At 35.6% G+C, this 19,905-nt stretch overlaps 1 protein-coding gene across 1 annotated transcript in view; it reads left to right on the top strand.

Moving 5' to 3' along the window:
• Positions 1 to 869: 869 nt before the first annotated feature.
• The window catches only part of POF1B (POF1B actin binding protein), a gene marked incomplete at both ends in the record, with an annotated part of 85,316 nt that continues 66,280 nt past the window's right edge, over positions 870 to 19,905 (top strand). Inside the window, 2 exons of the mRNA XM_080719021.1 lie at positions 870 to 1,157; positions 17,003 to 17,077. Of these exons, the coding sequence (XP_080575147.1) occupies positions 870 to 1,157; positions 17,003 to 17,077 (363 nt within the window). The remainder of the gene's footprint in view (positions 1,158 to 17,002; positions 17,078 to 19,905) is intronic.

The raw sequence follows: 19,905 nt of genomic DNA, 5'->3' as shown, positions 1-19,905 counted from the left end.
ATCTTTAAGTTATCAAAAGCCTGGTATCATACAAATGAAACTGTTATGTGAGATTAACATTTTTAATTTTGGATAAATTGCTATAATACTAGATGTCAACCACTAAGCCAAGCATGGGAAGGAGGGTTGGGGAGGCAATGGGGTGGGGATCGGGTGGGGGCTGACTGGGCGATGTGTGCATGTATCTCTACAAAAGTTTGTATCCCACTATGATGTATGAATACAGTGCACCAATAAAATAAAATTAAAAAAAAAGAAATTAGTGTGTCTCTAGGCTAATACCCCTTATTTGAGTGAGATTCTGGATTGATTGCACTTAGGCATGTAAGCACTTTGTTAAGCTCCTGAACCATGGGAAAGCCATTATCATGTGATGTGTGTGACTTCTTATCTCTTGCAAACTTGGGATTGGCTTGCTTTTGCCTTTGACTTTCAAATCCCATGAGTTTGGAAGCTTTGTATTTGGCCCTGGAATTCTGTATTTCTTCTCTTTCCACACTACTCTACCTACTGGGACGTCTCATAGCTATCTGTGTGGCAAGGCAGGGCCTCTGTTGGCACGCAAACTTGTTGGGTGAATCCGCCCCTCAGGGGTGTGTCGGCACCATTTCCTGGAGCAATCTCACAGGGTGGCTCCACTTTTCATTAGAGCTCAAATACTTTGTTACCTCCCCTGCAGCTGCCAGACCTGCTCCTGCTGTGGCTCAGGTAACTCATCTCTCTCTCTCTGGCACCACTTTGGGCAGAGGTGTGTGATAAATGGCCTCTCCACGTGTACCTGCCTGTCTGCACCTTTTTTTTTAATGATCATTCTCTTTTTATTCCTAGGGAGGGCATCTATCTGGGAGCCTTTTCTGACCACCAAGAAAATGATGAGCTCGAGCTATTGGAATGAGACCAGCAGCAGCAGCAGCTGTGGGACCCAGCAGCCCTTAGAGGTGCTGCAGTACCAGCCCCAGCATTACCACTGCTACCACCAATCAAGCCAAGTACAGCAGCCTCCAGAAAAAAATGTAGTGTACGAGCGAGTGAGGACCTACAGTGGACCCATGAACAGGGTGGTGCAGGCCTTGGACCCCATCGGCCCGAGGGAAGTGCTCTCTCCTCTCAAACCTGCCTCCTCCTACCAAAATTTGGTTTGGAGCAACCATTCCCAGGTACCACAAAGATGGCTATTCCACATTGGTGGAAAAAGGAAATCTCTTCCAACCTCGTCTCTCTCCTTCCTTTCTGCTTCTTTATCCTATGAGTTCTCTCTGGGTAAATTACAGTTTGGTATTCGTTAGAGAGTCTCCTAAATCTTGTCTGTTGGCTGTTTTTCATTTATTAGAGCCCGTGGTTGTTTACCAGTTCCAATGATTTCCATAATCTAACTAGAGCATAGGAAGCTTCATTTTTGGTTGGAATGGACTGGAAATCTGAACTGAGTGAGGTACCCTTTTGACTCTACCACAAAGCAGACTTCAACTTGAATACAGTAGTTACAGTAGGTTTTGGGAAACCCATTGATTCACTTTATATCAAAGGCACACAGATTTTTTTTCTTCTTTTGTTTTGTTTTTGTACCCAGTGGAGTGGTACAGGGGCAATGGCCTGTATGGAGTGACAAGTAATTGGTTTTCAGCTAATAGTATGTTACTTCAGGATAAGTGACAGGTACAAATGTCTGCAGGAATTATATGTTTCATCTTTTAAAAATTGACACATTGATTCTTGATCAAACTTGATGAAAATTTTATGGAATATTGGTAGAAGGAGTACAGAAAGAAAAGATATAGAATTGAGGGATTGAAGAGGTCAACAGTTATTGTTTGAAGCTACAAAAGATGGAACTCTAATATACCCTCACAAATGAAATAAATATTTCATCTGTACTTTATTTAATCTGTAATCTATACTGTGATGATTTTAAAAGTAACCATTGTCACATTACCATACCAGTTGGATATACTATGGATTAAATTTCTAAAGCACAATTTAAGTAAGCAACATTTCTAAGTGCATAATAAAACGATATTAAAGCATTTTCAAATATAAAATTTGAGAACTCCAGATGTTACAGTTTTACTTTATTTACCTAAATTTTAATTTCAGGGAAAAACATAAAAACATCTAGGATTTACTACCAGTAATTTCCTGGTTAAGAAAAGCACCTGTAAGCCTGGTTGGGGTGGTGTACACTTATAATCCCAGCATTTGGGAGGCCAAGACAGGAGAATTGTGTAGGTTCGAAGCCAGCCTCAGCTACTTAGTGAGGCCCTCTGCAACTCAGTGAGACCCGTTTCAAAAATAAAGAATAAAAAAATCTGGAGGTGTAACTCAGAGGTAGAATGCCCCTGGGGTCTATCCCAGTACCGCAGAAAGAAGAAAGAAAGAAAAAGAAAGAAAGAAAGAAAGAAAGAAAGAAAGAAAGAAAGAAAGAAAGAAAGGCACCTGTATCAAAGTCAAGGGGAAGAAAAATACAAAGGTCAAAAATTCCAGTTTATATAAGTGGTAATAATAATGCATATCTTCAGCATTAAGATACTAATGAACAACAAAGTGTTATCAGCTTTACTACACTCTCGCACCAAAACAATGAAGGTTGAAACCAACACTTACTAAACTCTATCCTATTCATCAAAATTACTTTAACCCATCCAACAAATTTTCATATGAACTTGCTAGTAAAAGCAAGGTAAAAAATTCATAATTAAAAGCTAAAATTTGGCAAATTATAAATATTGACTACAGAACAATTTTTAGGTTTGTACTTTATTGTTCGTTCCTTTGTTCACCTTTCCCTTTTAATAAATACCAGAACCAAGCTTGTCAAGCCTTTTAAAAGACTTTCTTGCTTTTATTTTATATTTGCCTAAGTGATCCTTACAAGACTGCTTCCATCGTGAAACGTAGTTTCTCATAGAAAAGTATGTGAGGTAACTTAGAAATGATGGCCACAAAAGCTGAGATAGAGATTGGAATGGAGGACATTATGAAGTGTAACATTATGATTGAAAAGAAAAGTAAGGCCTTGGTGCACATAAAGGAGGTGAGATTTTAATTATGTACTAAAAGGAAACAAAAAGAAGTCTTATTTCCTTGGCCGAGAAAAAGAGAACAAATTTGACTATAAAATGTCAAACTGAGTTGAATATCAAATACACATTAGAGAATATGACAAAACTGCATTTAGATAGCTACTGCCAAGAACATGGCTAGGAAATTCGTTTTTTCCTCTCTACCTGTTTATTGGCAGGACCGTGTTGTGACATTATATAAAGTAGTACCTTCCTTTAATCTGAAATTACCTTCACACTGAAAAAATCGGTAAGATATGATGCCAACTTAGCTAAATACCATGCAAAGTGTGATTGAGCAGTATACATTACTCAATAACTTTTTTGTTTTATGTTTTAATAAAAATCTCAACTTAAAATATGGCATGTTTCAGATGAGTTGGTTTGTAGCAAATATTCTGATGTCAAAGTGTGTGCCAGTGGTAGCTAGGGGACTGAATATCACATTAAACTGCTGGTCATCATGCATTAAATTAAACTTTCACTTTGTTTTGAAACATGTTAGTGTTTGGATGATATTCAGAGAACTCGTGAGATTTTAAAATAAATATGACAGTAGTAAAATATGTTCCTTTGGAGTAACCAAAATTTATGCTATCTTGCTTTGCTTCCTGAATCTTAATTTTAGCTCATGTAGTAGACGCTTTAGGTTTAACCAGATGCTTTTTGCCGTACTTCAGTGTTATTTATTTCTAGCTTTTTAGAACATGTTTTCACCTTTTGCTCTCTTGTGTGCTAAAAATGATGTTATGGATATAAACATTTTAAAATGTTCTCTTGATACATGATGTTGCTTGGCTTCTTGTCTATAATTGATCAGATATATTTGATGGTTTTGTCAGTTATTATTCTGCCTGATTAATAGTTTGTATCTCAGGGAAAGATGTAGAATATAGTTGCTAGTAAGTTGTCTGAATTAATGGTGGAGTTAAAATTATTGGGTTTATCCATATGAATAGATTTAATCAAACACAGGAGCAGTCAAGGTCATAGATGCCTTTTAGAACTGAACGTGGTCTTGTAAATAATGAATAGTGTTCTAGAAGCAACATAAAACAAAGCAAAATACATTAGAACTCAGCCTTTAAGCTTTATTATTAACCTACCATCATTAACTCAAAATCAAACACTGCCTTCAATATAAAGCATTAATGCGAATTACTCATTGAACTTAGATTTTGTCCTCCTGCTAATTTAGATTTTCATGAAGTTCAAAATATTTTCTACGAATACAGAGGAACTCTTTTTTGAAAGAAATAAAAGAATAAAAATACTTTTTTATTCCATGCATTTGTTGTTCACATGCTTGTTAAGTGCCTATTTTGTAAAAAGCACATTTGCATGCCCAGGGAAACTCCACTTTGAGGACAGACATACAGAGCCTAATCTGTAGGTGCCCTATATACCTATCTATGTTTTATTTTAAAGCTTATTTTTATTGTGGCCACGAAATAGTTTATTGAATAAAATACTGATTTTTCAATGTATATATTATGAAACTTGCCATTCTTTTATATTTGAAACTTACAACCAAATCTGACTTTAGAGAGAGATGCCTGGGGAAAATGTGAATTCATGAATGGTCTCTGCTCTCAGTAATTGTTCAGCTTCAGTTTACCTCTGTTTACAAGATTTTTTTTTCTTAGACTTGGGTTGCAAAGATTGTGGGTTGCTCCCAGATTGCAGGATGACTACTATATGCTATCAGAAAATTTTCCTGTTCTGTGGGAAGGGCTGTGTTGTTTTGACAAATTGTTGTTCAAGGGTGTGGTCATTAAAGTCAATGATTGTTCAGGGAAGTAGGTTGCCTGAAAAAAAGAATGAGGTCATAGGATAAAAGGACTGGTGTTTTGAGTTTTGGTCATCCCTTTAGTGCTTACAATTGAAACTGCAGAAATTGTGACTGCATCTAATTGCTGGGCTAAAAAGCCCAGAGTAATTGTGTCTGGTTGAAGGGAGGTCTGACAAATTACTGAACCTATTTTTGGCCAATTGTGCTTACAGCTATCATTATGGGATAAAGGCAGACAGGAAGTGTAGCAAGGGGAAGAGAGGGAAATTTTTCTTCAAGTGTCTTAGTTTTTTTAAATAACACATGGTAAAAGAACTGAAGGTTTATCATGCTACTGGTTTCTATTTAAAAGTTAAAATCTTTCTGAATGAATATAATTGTGTTTTTTCTTCACATCAGAAGCTATCCAAATGACATTCTTTTGTTTTAATTCCAATGGAGCATATACACTTATAGTTCAGAAAGCATTTTTTTTCTCCATCTACTAGTTTATTTTTTAAAAAAGAAGATAAAGAACACAGGAATGAGTCTCTTAAATGAGAAATTTGGGTGGGGAAGAAAAAGGTGAAGGGGAAGTAGTTCTATTGGTAGGACATTCTATTCCTTTTTTCACATGTCAATAGAATCACTGATTTTATCCTAAATGAAAGTACTTGCTTCATATAAAGAGAAATTATTATAATTTATTTCTTGCTATACAAGGTTTAAAATAACATCTCAACAATAACCTACTGCAGGTGTTTGACTGTGTTACTATCGTTGAAAGCTTCTAACAACAACCTCTTCCATGCTATTCATAGAATTTATTCACATGGCAGTTTACCTTGGCAAATTCTGTCAGCATGAATGTTGGGTGGTTCTTAAAGATACTGCTTTTTTTTTGGGGGGGGGTTGGGGATGGAACCCAGGGGCATTCGACCTCCAAGCTACAGTCCCTGCCCACTTTTTTATTCTTTGTTTTTTGAAACTGGGTCTGACTGAGTTGCAGAGGGCCTCACTAAGTAGCTGAGGGTGTCCACGAACTGCGATCCTCAGGTCTCAGCCTCCTGAATGCTGGGATTACAGGCGTGAGCCACCATGCCCAGCTATATTGCATCTTTTGAAACTGTTCAGCCTAGACTGTTTTTAACTCACTATTATTACTCTAAATGATTCTTGTTACTGGGACTGACAGAAACATCCATAAGGCTCCCACGTTTTTTCTTCTTAAAACGTGATATTATATATTAGTTTATAATAAAGTTTCAGAATTCAAATTAAACAATATGAAAGAGTGCTATGTTCATTTCAGCAAGTTTCCAAATATTTTAAGAACAAAGTCCTGCCGGGCGTGGTGGCGCACACTTGTAATCCCCGCGCTTGGGAGGCTGAGACAGGAGGATCGCGCAGGTTCGAAGCCAGCCTCAGCTACTTATTGAGGCTCTCAGCAACTTAGTGAGACCCTGTTTCCAAATAAAATAGAAAATAGGTCTGGGAGTATAGCCCGGAGGTAGAAAGCCCCTGGGTTCCACCCCAGTACCACCAAAAAAAAAAAAAAGAACAAAGTCCTGCACTATATTCCTAACATTCTATCTTACCTTATTGTCATTCCCATCAAAGGACTTGAGTTCTTTGACCAGAACTACCAAAAGGATAATGAGAACCAATAGGAATTACTTAAAGAGGCTTGGATTTTGCAGGCTAAAAAGTGATCACAAAGAAAATACCCTAAAATGGGTCAGTGTGGACCATCTCAGGATGTTACACCATAAGCGCAGAACAAAGAAATCAAGACCATCACATAGTAAAGGCCAGGATTTTTTACTTCCTTGTGGGGCTGCCATAATTCCACGTAGGACTGCCATCCTCCCAGCTAGGCAAAATATGGCAACAGCCCCTGTTAACTCACAGACTATATATATATATATATATATATATATATATATATATATATATTCTCCCAGGTACAGGCACGAGAATCTGTGGCATAATCTTAAATGTAGCTAATTACAGATAATGCTTCCTTTTTTGGAAGCAGGGGAAAGGGGAGGCGGCCCTTTAGGTTTCTGGGCTTTCTGAACAAAGGCTAAACACCATGTAAATCAGAGATTACACAGGTTTAACACAGTATCACAAGGGAAAGCTACAAATAGTAAATGTGCAGCCATGAGGTGGATATTGACAGAAGAGACCTATGAAACATCCTAGTCATGGTACCTAACAATGTGAGTTTAGGTTTTAAATTTTTTAGATGCGATTCCTGATTCAGAGACTCCTTAGCTATATGTGTCATTTGCCTCATCCATCAATTTATAAGATTTTATTCGAGTCAAATGTGCTTATATATATAATGAAAGATACACATCGCAGTGTGTGGCACAATTAACTGTTAACTACTGTGTTACCTTAAATAAATCACTTGACCTCTCAGGACCTTGGTTTTCTTATTTATAAAATAGGGAAAATAAATTCCTCTTAGTAAGTATTGATCGTGATAAATAAATAACATCTGAAGGTGTCTAGCACAATGTCTGACATGAAGTTAACACTCAATAACTTTCTTTTCTTTATTTTTATCATTGATTTCTACAAGTATAGCCAACAGAAACGTCTGCTGCACAGATACGGTAATCAACTAAATGAACAGACTATCAAGTAAGAGTTCTTCTGACATTTGGAGAGGTTAGGGAAACCCACATGCTTGAAAGGCTCATTAAGGCTCTACTAGCAAAGAAAAACTAAGGAGAGAAAGCATTAAAGCAATTTTCCAAAATATGTGCTATATGATCAAAAGACTGAAACAGCAGGAATGTACTTAAAATGTTTACTGGCATAAATATATTTTAGAAACAGTCATTAGGAAGGTCTCATGCTTTTATAGTCTTTGAACTAGAACCTCAATATTTGAGATGGAGTTTTAAATTTTGTTTTCTTTTTTTTGCTTTATTAAATCTAAAGTAGCAGCAAACCTTAAAGCTTGCTGGCAGACAGCCTCTTACATGTTTCCTCTAGAGATGCACTTCCAATATAGTAGCCACTAGCCATATATGGCTATTAAATTTGATTTTTTCTTTCTTTTTTTTTTTTTTTTTTTTTTTTTTTGCTGTACTGGGGATGGGACCCAGGGGCATCATACCTCTGAGCTACACCCCAAGCCCTATTTTTTACTCTTTTTTATTTTTGAAACAGGGTCTCACTGAGTTGCAAAGGGCTTCACTAAGTAACCGAGGCTGTCCGTGAGCCATAATCTGTTCTTCGACTCCTGAATGCTAGGATTACAAGCTTGCACCACCATGCCCGGCAAATTTAAATTTAAATTAATTAAAATCAAATAAAATTAACAAGGTGTGGTTGAGCACTCATAATCCTGGTACTTGGGAGGATCAAAAATTCGTGGCCAGCCTGAGTAACTTAACAAGACACTTTTAAAATTTAAAAAATAAAATAGGGCTAGGTTATAGCTCAGTGGTAAAATGGCTCTGGGCTCAATCCCCACTACCACACAAAAAATCAAATAAAATTATATATACGGTTCCTTGGTCACACTAGCCTCATTTTACATATTCAAGAGACACATGGGGCTAGTGGCTATTTTATTGGACATTGCAGACGTAGGACATTTCCACCATTATAGAGAATTTTACTAGACAGCGGTACTCTATACAAGCCATTCTTTAAATATAAAAATTTCTCTAAAATCATTACATTTAAGGAAATTCATTGTCATACAAATGTGTTATCAATTTGCTACCAAATTATATATCAGATATATTGATCATGGAATGAAGCCACGATCTCTCAAAGTATAAGTTTTTAGTGACTCTTGAAGTAGGAGACTTAAACTCATAAACTTAAAAGAAAAACTGAATGAAAGGTTTATGTATGTTTTCAGGCAGGCCTTACATTCCTGGACACAAGACATCCTTTTGCTTCAACAACCAGAGTAGCTGGAGCTATGAGCATGAGCCACTATGCCCAGCTATCTTCCTTTCTTTTGTGCATGTGATCTGGGTTTCATATCTTTTTTGGAACTGCCACTAGTCTACTTTACTCTACTGAATTACTTTTGGACTTTAGTAAGTAAACATCAACATCATTCACAATTTTCAGAAGAGATAACCTAGGCACAGAGATGTTATGTGATTTTCTCAAGTCAACAGAGCTGGTATAAGGTAGAACTGGGATTTTAAATCCAGAAGTCTAATTGTAGGTCTATGCCTATAACCACTATGTCATATTGTCTACACATTGGATTATTATATGACAAATCTCTGATATCTATTTTATTTTTATATTTCTTGATCATCTTCTCCTATGTATTCCCATCATGAACCACTTGAAATCCTTTGGGATGTAAGCCAGGATATAAACAAATAACATCAATGAACATAAATAATGTGAATGAAGATTCCATTTAAAATATATTATTTATCAAGAGGGCAGACTATTTTGTTTTTCATAATTTTTCTATATCACAAGTTTTGTTGACTGTATAAAAATATATAATGCTGTAGCACTAAGTTTATTAATGTGTAGTTATTGAAAGAGTCTAAATGATTTAGAAGAACTTTGATATAAATATTATGAACAAATAAAATTGGCTTGTACCTTGTGAAATTTATGGGTTCAAACTTCTCACCTTGGCGATGTTAAAGGACCTCCTCAGGACAGGCCCATCCTACTTTTACAGTTTATCTCCCTTTACCTTCCAAGATCTCTTTCCACCTTGTGTCCCAGAATAGTGTATTGCTGGTTCTTCAACACAGAGAATTTTGCCTTTGTCCCCATTCCCACCTTGCCCATATCTATGCTGAAATCCCATCTTTTCTTAAAATACTTCTGAAAAGTAATCTTCAAGCATCCAACCTTGCATCTTCCAATGCTACCTCCATCCTGGATGGGGTCTCCTTTTAAATCCAATTTCACTTTGTGTTGCTTAATCATAAGATGACATATAATGCTACTGTGTTCGTTCTTTCTACCCTCCCTGGCCTGTATACCTCTTCAGAGTAAAAAAAAAATTTAAAAACAGAACTCAGAAACAAGTTGGACTTGGTGACACATGCCTATAATCCCAGTACTTGGAAGGTCAAAACAGGAGAATCACAGGTTTGAGGCCAACCTTAGCAATGTAGTGAGAACCTCTTTCAAAATTAAAAATATAAAATAGGAATGGGGACATAGCTTGGAGGTAGAATGCCCCTAAGTTCAATCCTCAGTACCAAACAAGAAAACAAAAACTCAAAGACAAGTCAATTTTGGGAAATAGAGTAGAACTGAAATTTATATATAAATTTTCTTTTTCTCTCTCCCCTACTTACCCTTTTCTCTCCTCCTATCTCCTCTGTTTTTCCCTCCCTATTGTTATCATGGCTTCCAAAATTGCCTTAATATGGCTGTAAGCAATGACTTTAGTAGAGAAATATGACTTTATTGCTATTTATATTTTTCACTCTTCTCTGCCCTCTCTTTGAACTGAAAATGGAAGACACAAATTACTTCTTTAAAAAAGTGAACAACACATAAATTAAACATAAAGAAGCTATTTAATGAATCAATTAGTTTTCTATTCTAGTTCTTGGGCACCATTAAGCATCTGGATTTGACTTGTTTATATTTGGTCTGTACTTTTTTATCCTATGGACCAATATTTATCATTACTTATTATGGCAAATGTTAAAAACAGCCTTTCTGATTCACCATCACATCATTTTCCAGGGATTTTTGTTGTGATACTTCCATTAATGAGATTATCTTGAAGCTTCTAATTAGTTTTCTTATAGAGATACCCCCTCCAACTCCACTGCTGCTGAAATTCTGTCTAGGTGATATGCTTTTATTTATTTACTTTTATTAAATTACCCTGTAGTAGTTTAACATATCAATATTTGCACAGAGATTGCCTCATGAAAACTACTACTTTACAGTCCTCATTCACACACCAAAGCACATTTAGAACTTTCTAAGGAAAGGTTTTTATCTCAAGCATAGTGTATACCCATTTCTTCTTTAAGACAAACTTCAGCATGGATGCATAAACCCTAGCATAAAATTATTTTAAATATTCACACACTGAGTTATAGCTAAGAATATCTTCTTGAGAAACATTGCTTAAATTCCTTATAAATATCACATATCACTTTTCTTCCCAAAATACCTATAAGACACTGAGTGTCTGTAAATTTTATTGTCTGAATATCAGGCCGTCTATGATCAGGCTGTTATGGACCTTAATTCATTGACCACCCCCATTCTAGGGCCCTATGTTTCAGCCAAAATGCAAACTATTATTCTGTAAAGGTAGCCATTAATTTTTTTACAAGTCTATCTTCTGTCCAAGTTGCTTTTACATCTGAAATGCCCCATCCCCTCCCTCACCAATCTAGATATATTAAAATTATAACAAATTTTCAGGATCTTCAAGTGTTCTCAACCCTACAATCCTCCACTCCTGTCTAAGCTACTCAAGTCCTAGGAATTACAGATGTGTACCATCATGCCCAGTTGTTATTCTTTTTAATTTTTAAAAATCTTTTACATGTATTAGTTTATTTACTCTCTGGGGCACCAAATATAAGTATAATAATTATGTCTATTGTATAAATCTTACAGTATACAATTAAGACAATATACATTCATAATTAATTGTCTATTATATAAGTAAAGAAAGTAAGATTTAAATAGTTCAAAGTAATCCACCCAATTTAACACACCTAGTTAATGAGTATGATGAATTAAGAAATCATCTCCTGATATTTTCACTACATTAGATATTATAGTTTTGATTTAGAATGTCCCTCTAGACTTCACAGAGACAAGGTAGCCATGTTGGAGATGGGGCTTGGTTTCTGCGAAGAGGTCCCTAGAGGGTGGACCTTGGATACTGTATATGGTTCCTCCTCTCCTTGTGCATGTATTCTCTCTTTCTCCTGCTCTCCACAGTGGGAGAATACAGCACTTGAGCTCTCTATCTCGCTGTGTTCCCTCAATCATGCCCTGAACTCCGCAGACTTTGCCTGGCCTGATATGGACTCAACCCATGAAATCCCCAGAACTGTGAGCAAATAATCTCCTTCCTCTAAATCATGGTGTCCAGGTGTTTTGGATTAAAGCAGTGAGAATGTTGACTGAAAAATTAGCTATTTCCCTTAATTAAGCTTAGTAAGATACTAATGTGTTTTCAGTTTAAACAGGTTTATATACTTTTATTTCAGTAAATCATATAATGACTACCATTACTGTATTTTTTCCTATTCTAAGAAGCATAAAAATATATTAGAGATCAAGAATAGTTTTCATTCTGATTTCAAGGTCTTTCCTTGAAATTTAGAATGCATCTTAAGGATTTATGGTTTTCCTTATTCCCAGAAGAGAATATACCACATCTCTAGTTTCTGATTTCCCTCCTTTATCCATTGCACTGTGCTACTCAAAAGCAGTCTCACTATAGGCCATTTACATGTCAACCGATTTAACTCTAATTGAACCCAGGGCATTCTACCATTGGGCTATACCCCCTTTTTATTTTGTTAAATTTGAAACAAGTTCTTGATAAATTGCTGAAAGTCTTGCTAAGCTCCTTAAACTTTCAATTCTCCTGTCTCAGCTTCCCAAGTATGGGGGTTGGAGGCATCTATCACCCCACTTGACAAAAACTTACCTACTTTAACCATTTTTCCAAATGGTATATTTTCCAAAAAAGGTATATTTTTGTGAAGGGTGAATTCTCTAAGGAAACCAGATCTCCCCACCTCTGATTTAGGATGTACTAAGTTATAACCAATTATGTCATGTAACTTAGTGAAAATATCTGAAAAATGAAATTGATTTTAATCCATTCTGATCTTAAAATTAGTAATTCCATATGTACTTCATAAAAAGTAAATTGAGAAGAAGAGAAATAGTTCTGTAACAACTTTCCCAAAGTTGAAAATCATTACCTGAGGCAGCTCAGGAAAATCACACATGCCTTTTATATCAGGATTAAACCCACATACTTATAAACAAAAGACTTCTTTACTAGTTGCCAACAAGGTAAAATTTGTTTATTTAGCAGGTCTGAACCACAGGAATAAATGACTCAATAATATGCTTTATAATGGATCAGAAAATGTAGGGCTTTCTGCAAAATTGAAGGGCTTATATTATATATTAAGTAAAAATTCAAAGTTTTATTGACTTTAAAAGTCTGTGGCTATACTCTGTAAATATATAATGTATTCTATAAACAACCACTACTGAATTCATAGAAGCTTAAGTTATTTAATTAGGAGTATTTCCTTACATTGTCACTTTCAAGTGAGTCTCTTATTTTCAGATATCCAAAAGTTGCTCTTGAAAATAAATGACTTAAAAGATACAAATATTGCCAGGTGTGGTGGCACATGACTGTGATCTCAGTTCCTGGGAGACTAAGGCATGAGGATCAGAGATTCAAGGCCAGCCTCAGCAGCTTAGGAAGACATTCAGCAATTTTGTGAGACTCTGTTTAAAAAAAAAGAATAAAATATGGGTGAGGGTGTGGCTCAAAGTTATAATGCTCCCAGGGTTCAATAGCTAGTACCAAAAGAATTAAAGAAAAACAGCTAGCTTCCTATTATAGGGACTAGTTGACTTTATGATTAAGTTCTACAACTTGAAAAACAGAAAATACAATGAGGTAAGCTAGAGATGTGGCAACATATGGCACGGTACTTGAGTTGCAATTTCAGCACCAAGCATTAGCTTTGTGATTTTCATATAATTAATGACTCTTTGTCCAGCATTACTCATTATGTATAATGGAGTTGTAATGGTGCCTTTTTCATGGTGTTTTTGGAGTGTTGAAAGAGAAAATGTGTGTAACATGTTTGGCAAAAAAAAAAAAACTCTTAATAGGTGTTGATCATCATCATAATCATTGTTGTCATCAATGGAAAACAAAGCTGACATTTGTAAAACATTTGAAATTATTTTGTCTTTATAGGAAAATGAGTTAGGAATGATCTCCCATACTCACTGAATGTCGGAAATGGAAAGAAAACATCTTTTAATCTATTCTTATCCACATTCATATTCCAGTCCTCACATGATGAAACACAAGTCCATGAAGATGACATGAGTTTTACAGTCCAATGTCACACAACTGGCTCTTAGTATAACTAGGAGTAAAATCCAGGGCTCCTGACCCGAAGTCCAGGGATTGTTCTACTACACCATGATAGTCATATCACCCCTCCCTTGCCTTAGATTATTTGGTTATCAGGCATGTAGGCTGTGATACAGAGAACACAAGAACAAAAATTTCACTGTTTATGAATTTAATTATTGCAACATAAAGGATTTATGTGAGTTGTATGAAGATGAGTGAAGCAGGTCATGGTGGCACATGCCTGTAATTCCAGTACTTAGAAGGCTGAGATAGGAAGATCATATGTTCCAGGCAAGCCTCAGCAACTTGGTTAGACCCTGCTTTAAAACTAGATGCCAGTGAAACTATCCACTTATCATCCAGATATTATTCATTTGGGACCTTTCCTCAGACCTTCTTACCTAATTCTGTATTCTTCCAGGGAAAAGCATTTTCTTAAGCAAGTCTTTGTGGAATTAATAAACCTTAGGTTCAGATAGGTTGCCCTCTTATGACTACCTAAATCCAATTGCAGTCATTTAAAGTATTTCAAATCACCATCATGTCTTAGCCCTTTTAACTTATATTAAACCACTGTCTTAATGTTTTATTTTTAAGACTATTAATTTGTCATTTAAGATCTCCATGAGGTTGTATGAGAAAAGCTCATTTGTCTAGATGATCAATTCTAAAAGTAGAAGCTCAAGGTGAGCTAGAAACACATAAACATATTATAATCTGTAATATTAATGCAATGGCTTTCTAAATGTAAGATGATTAAATTTCTTCATTTTATGGGCAGACTAAGCCCAGAAATTTCCCTTTTTTGTGAGCTCCTAGGGAAACACTAAGATTACACAAAAATGATCATTGTAGCATACCAGAAACCTGCATTCAATTTAAACATTAATAAGTAGGGAAATATATTTACTCTTTAAATATTTAGTATTAGCATCTGAATGGAGTAACCCTGCCTACAGTAGTATAATTATCGTGTGTGTGTGTGTGTGTGTGTGTGTGTGTGTGTGTGTTTGTGAGTGTGTGTCCCTATTTGGGTTAATGTATGAAAATTTATAAATCTGAGTAAACTCTTTTATCATAAGACTTAGTCCACTTGGCTAGTAAGCTTTATTATGTTTCATTTTCTGATGCCATCAGATTGGAATTGTGTGGGAGGGCACTGGAGATTAAACCCAGAGACATTCTACCTCTGAGCTACACCCCCAGACTTTACCTGCTCATGGTTCTGTGGGCCAAGCCTACCTGCACAGTAGTATTTGTAGCCATGTTCCCAACTGAAGAACATGTACCTGTTTGACCTACAATCTTTAATTATGTGTATTTGTCTGAGCAATTCTCCTTGGCTACCAGCAAGAACTCTACATATTCAGAGTCTGCCTGGAAACACTGCGCCTGCAGTATTACTGCTGATATAAGAGCAAGGGGAAGGATGAAAATGCTACAGATACAACAAGAGCAACAGAAAACAAAATGTGCAGAACATTGGGCAGTTGGAGTAAATGTACAGCCCTGTTTTCAGAAAAATGCTACATGATAATTATGCGTATATATGAATTTGCCAGTGTTTCCCTTGTAAATCTGTGATTTCGATTTTTCATAGTTAGCTTTTTTGTCTTTGTGGGAAAATATCCTATCCTGGAGGTCATGTTAATTAAGTGTAAATTACAGTAAGGAATGGGGAGATTAAATAATGATATCAACTCTGTGCATACTACTAAAATGATGCAGCTTTGCAAATTTGGAAAAAATGGAAACACTACCAGAATAAATGAGTGATCATTTTTTATCAGTTATTAATAAAAATTTTATTCTTTTACTTTTCTGAATTTTTTAAACATTAGTGTTTACTCTCTGGAATTAAACTAGAATAAGATCGGACAAAGCATAATTAAGAAACAACTTGAAGTAATCCAAGGGCAATAGTTTTAGTCAAGTTTTCAAAGGTATTTTCCTACACTGGTTTGGCAAGTTTTACATTTAATGTTTTTGTTTGAAAAAACTTTGCATTTAAGCCAGGCATGATGGCAAACACTTGTAATCCCAGCATTTGGAGGCTGAGACAGGAAGATCTTGGTTCGAGGACAGCCTCAGCTCCTTAGTGAGGCCCTTTACAACTCAGTGAGACCCTGTTTCAAAATAAAGAATAAAAAATAGGGCTGAGGATGCCGCTTGGAGGTAGAATGTTGGGTTCTATCCCCAATGCTGAAAAAGAAAATTACATTTGAGTTCCAAGTTTTCACGTCTGAGAATATTTTAGCAAAATTGACAAGGGTGCACCAAAATAAGGTTGGAAATAATAATCTAGAGCGTATATATCCTTTATTATGATTAAGAATAAAAATAAATCGGGCTTGGTGGTACATGCCTGTACTTGGGCAGGATAAGACAGGAGAAGCTCAGGTTTAAGTATAGCATCAGCAATGTAGTCAGACTTTCAGCAACTCAGCAATACCCTGCTTGAAAACACACAAAAGAGACTGGGGGGGGTATCTTAGAGGTAGAATACTTCTGGTTTCAATCCCCATTAATACACACACACACACACACACACACACACACACACACACACACTGGAATACAGACTGTTCTTTGAATGCTAGAACAATAGCAATGTATATACATATATATGTATACCTATATGCCATCTTACAAACAACACATTATGAATAAATATGATAACTGGGATTCTGGGACAAAATGGGATATTAATTAGGGACATATAATACCATCAGGCTGTATATTAGCAGAGTTCTCAAAGAAGAATAAAAAAAAGAATATAACCTAAGAGTATATAGAGAATGTGTTGCTATGAAAGTACTCTAGAAATTATTTTTATCAATAGGTTATTTGCAAAGCTCACAAAGTAATTGGGTAATATGCTCTTTGGAAAGAAAGCCATCATGTAAGAAAGCCTTACATAGTTCTCTTATTTCCGACTATTAATTTATTATAAAAATAAAGGAATTAATACCTTGGTGACTTAAGACTTCCAAAGGACACTGCTCAATAACAATTCCTGAACTCTTTTGCTTCTCTCAACAGGAACTCCATTCTCCAACTCTGAAAATATCTACTTGTGCCCCAAGCACTCTACATATAACCCAAAACACTGAACAGGTAAAAAGAAGTTTTGGATTAGATCACATTTGTTTTTATTCTTTCTATGCAAGACTTGTTTATATGTTTAAGAAATTTTTAGGCCCTCATAGCACTTTATACATTCACAAAATGTCAGAACCTTCTAAAGCACAAAAGGACATGCGCATATGAGAATCATCTCGGCCCATTAAAGAATGTGAAATGAGCACTATGAATCAGATTTTTAGTATCATTGCCTACTGTATCTAATTGCTTTTAGAGTGCAGTTTAATTTTAGCAAAGAATCTCCTGGTGAGTGGATATTTTAAGAGTCCTTGATTTGAACACAAATAAAGTACCTAGAGCTTGGTCTGATTGAGTAACTGATTTTTGCCAGTGATAGTATTTTATGCTTATATGCAGAAAGAACTACCCTGCTCATAGGTGCTTGATTTGAAAGACACATGTGGATCTATCTTCCTTAGCTTTTATGGCCTAATAACTCTATTTGTAGGATTATTCTTGAGTCTAGGCATTGTGAATAACAAATATACCTAAATAACAATTAAATAGTGTATTAACAAAGATTTGTTTAATTAGCCAGTAGTAATATATTGAAAAAATAAATTCTAAGGAAACAAAGCATAAGATGTACAGAGATTTTAGTTATTTGGGAGAGGAATACAGGAGATGTGGGATTTAATGTAATCCCAGCATTTGGGAGGCAGAGACCAGGGGATCCTGGTTCATAGACAGCCTCAGCTACTTAGCAAGGCCCTTCACAACTCAGTGAGACCCTGTTTCAAAAAATAAGAAAACTGCCGGGCGTGGTGTCGCACACTTGTAATCCCAGCATTTGGGAGGCTGAAATCAGAGGATCGTGGTTTGCGGCCAGCCTCAGCTACTTAGCGAAGCCCTCCAAAACTCAGTGAGACCCTGTTCAAGAATAAAAGAACTGGGTGTGTTGGTGTACACTTATAATCCAAGTGCTTGGGAGGCTGAGACAGGAGGATTGCACAGGTTCGAAGCCAGACTCAGCTACTTAGTGAAGCTCTCAGCAACTTGATGAGACCCTGTTTCCAAATTAAAAATATAAAATAGGATTGGGAGTATAGCCTGGAGGTAGAAAAGCCCCTGGGTTCCACCCACAGTATCACTTAAAATAAAAATAAATAAAAAGACTAAAATACAGGACTGGGGATATAGCTCGGTGGTGCAATGCCCCTGGGTTCCATCCCCAGTACAGCCAAAACAACAACAACAACAACAACAATAAAAACCAGTCTCACCCAGTTTAGGTGTCAGAATGAATAGGGTATTGAGGAAACACATAGAAAAAATGATGTTTAGCCCTTGAGTATAATAGAGAAATTGTGATATTTTTCTTAGTAAATAAGAAGATTATCAAAGAAAACCTTCCTACCATTTTCTAATTTGGCCTAAATTAGAACTGTGGCAATTAACATCATGCATTTGTTCAACAAACATTTTCTAAGTGCCAAGTTTGTGCCAGTATTGTATAACATTGAATTGGACCCAATGACTTTTCTCAAAGGGCTCACAGACTAGTACGGGTCACTAAAAGGGACAAACCATGGGACAGTAGGCTACAATTGATGTAGAAATGGAACCCTGTAGGACCTCCCTTAGAGAAGCAAATCTACTTAAATTATACCTCAGTACTATCAAAGTCAGTCAGAAGATGGCATTAGCTTTGCTCTTTTTCATAATCAAATCTTTAAAACTGTGTTTACTACGTATTTAATTTCTGGTAATAAAATGTTTATCATATAAAAATTAGAGCTATACAAGAATATAAAAAGCAATAATAAAAGCACTAAGGATTCTCCCCCTTGCCAGATATACTACTGTTAACATTTTCTTGTGTTTTCTTCAACTCAGATGCAAATTGAAATTATACTCTATATGCAGTTTTATGTCTGGGGACTAAAACGAGGGATCTTCTATCTCCAAGCCATACCCCTATCCCTATTTTAATTTTTTTAAATTTTTTATTGATGCATTGTATTCCTGTATCATAATGGGGTAAAAAACTTGTGTAGACATACATATACAGATCACCCATCAAGCACCTACCCAGTCCCCACCCAGTCCCCACCTACTCCTTCCCCATCCCTCCCTCCCATGCTTGGCTTAGTGGTTAACTACAATATGAATAAGTACATGAATACGTACATCGTGTGCTTTAGAGAGTTTTCTTCTTCCCCCCTCCTATCCCCTTCATTTAACCTTACATGACATTATGAACTTTTTTGTGTATTTATATTATTCAAGATTATTATTTAATACCTACGTACTCCAGCCTGTAGCTCATTACTTTTTTCCCTTTCTTTAGAAGAGTGCTCTTCTTACTCTATCTTTTTCAGCATTATTATTTTTAAATTCTTCAGTAAATATGGCATTCTTTTGTTAACTAATTTCTCCTTTCCTTGAACATTTTTATTAAATTTATTAACCATTTTCTTTTTTTCTAGAAATTACACATATAATTTTCTAGTTTATCTATTAGTGTAAAGAACTTGTTCTCACTGAGTTAAAAGAACTTGGTATTAATAATGTCCTTTTTCCATCAACAAATTTACAAATGATTTTATTCTAGTTTTCTATTTTCTTTTAATGTTGTTTCAAGATTCCCTCCTTTCCAACACAAAAAATATTTAAATGTTTAAGAAACACATACATTTTTCTTTGTGTTTCCTTCCATTTTTAAATGTTAGATGTATTTTTCAAATCATAGAATAAGTAAAAGCAAAGCTATATTTTCTTTAATAAGTTGGTGATACAATGAAACATATATATACATATACATACACGTGTGTGTGTGTGTGTGTGTGTATGTGTGTGTG

This window comes from Muscardinus avellanarius (genome assembly GCF_963383645.1).
Source record: "Muscardinus avellanarius genome assembly, chromosome: X".
Lineage (NCBI taxonomy): Eukaryota > Metazoa > Chordata > Mammalia > Rodentia > Gliridae > Muscardinus > Muscardinus avellanarius.
The sequence above is the reverse complement of the archived record's forward strand: the minus strand, read 5'-3'. Positions and strand labels throughout refer to the sequence as shown.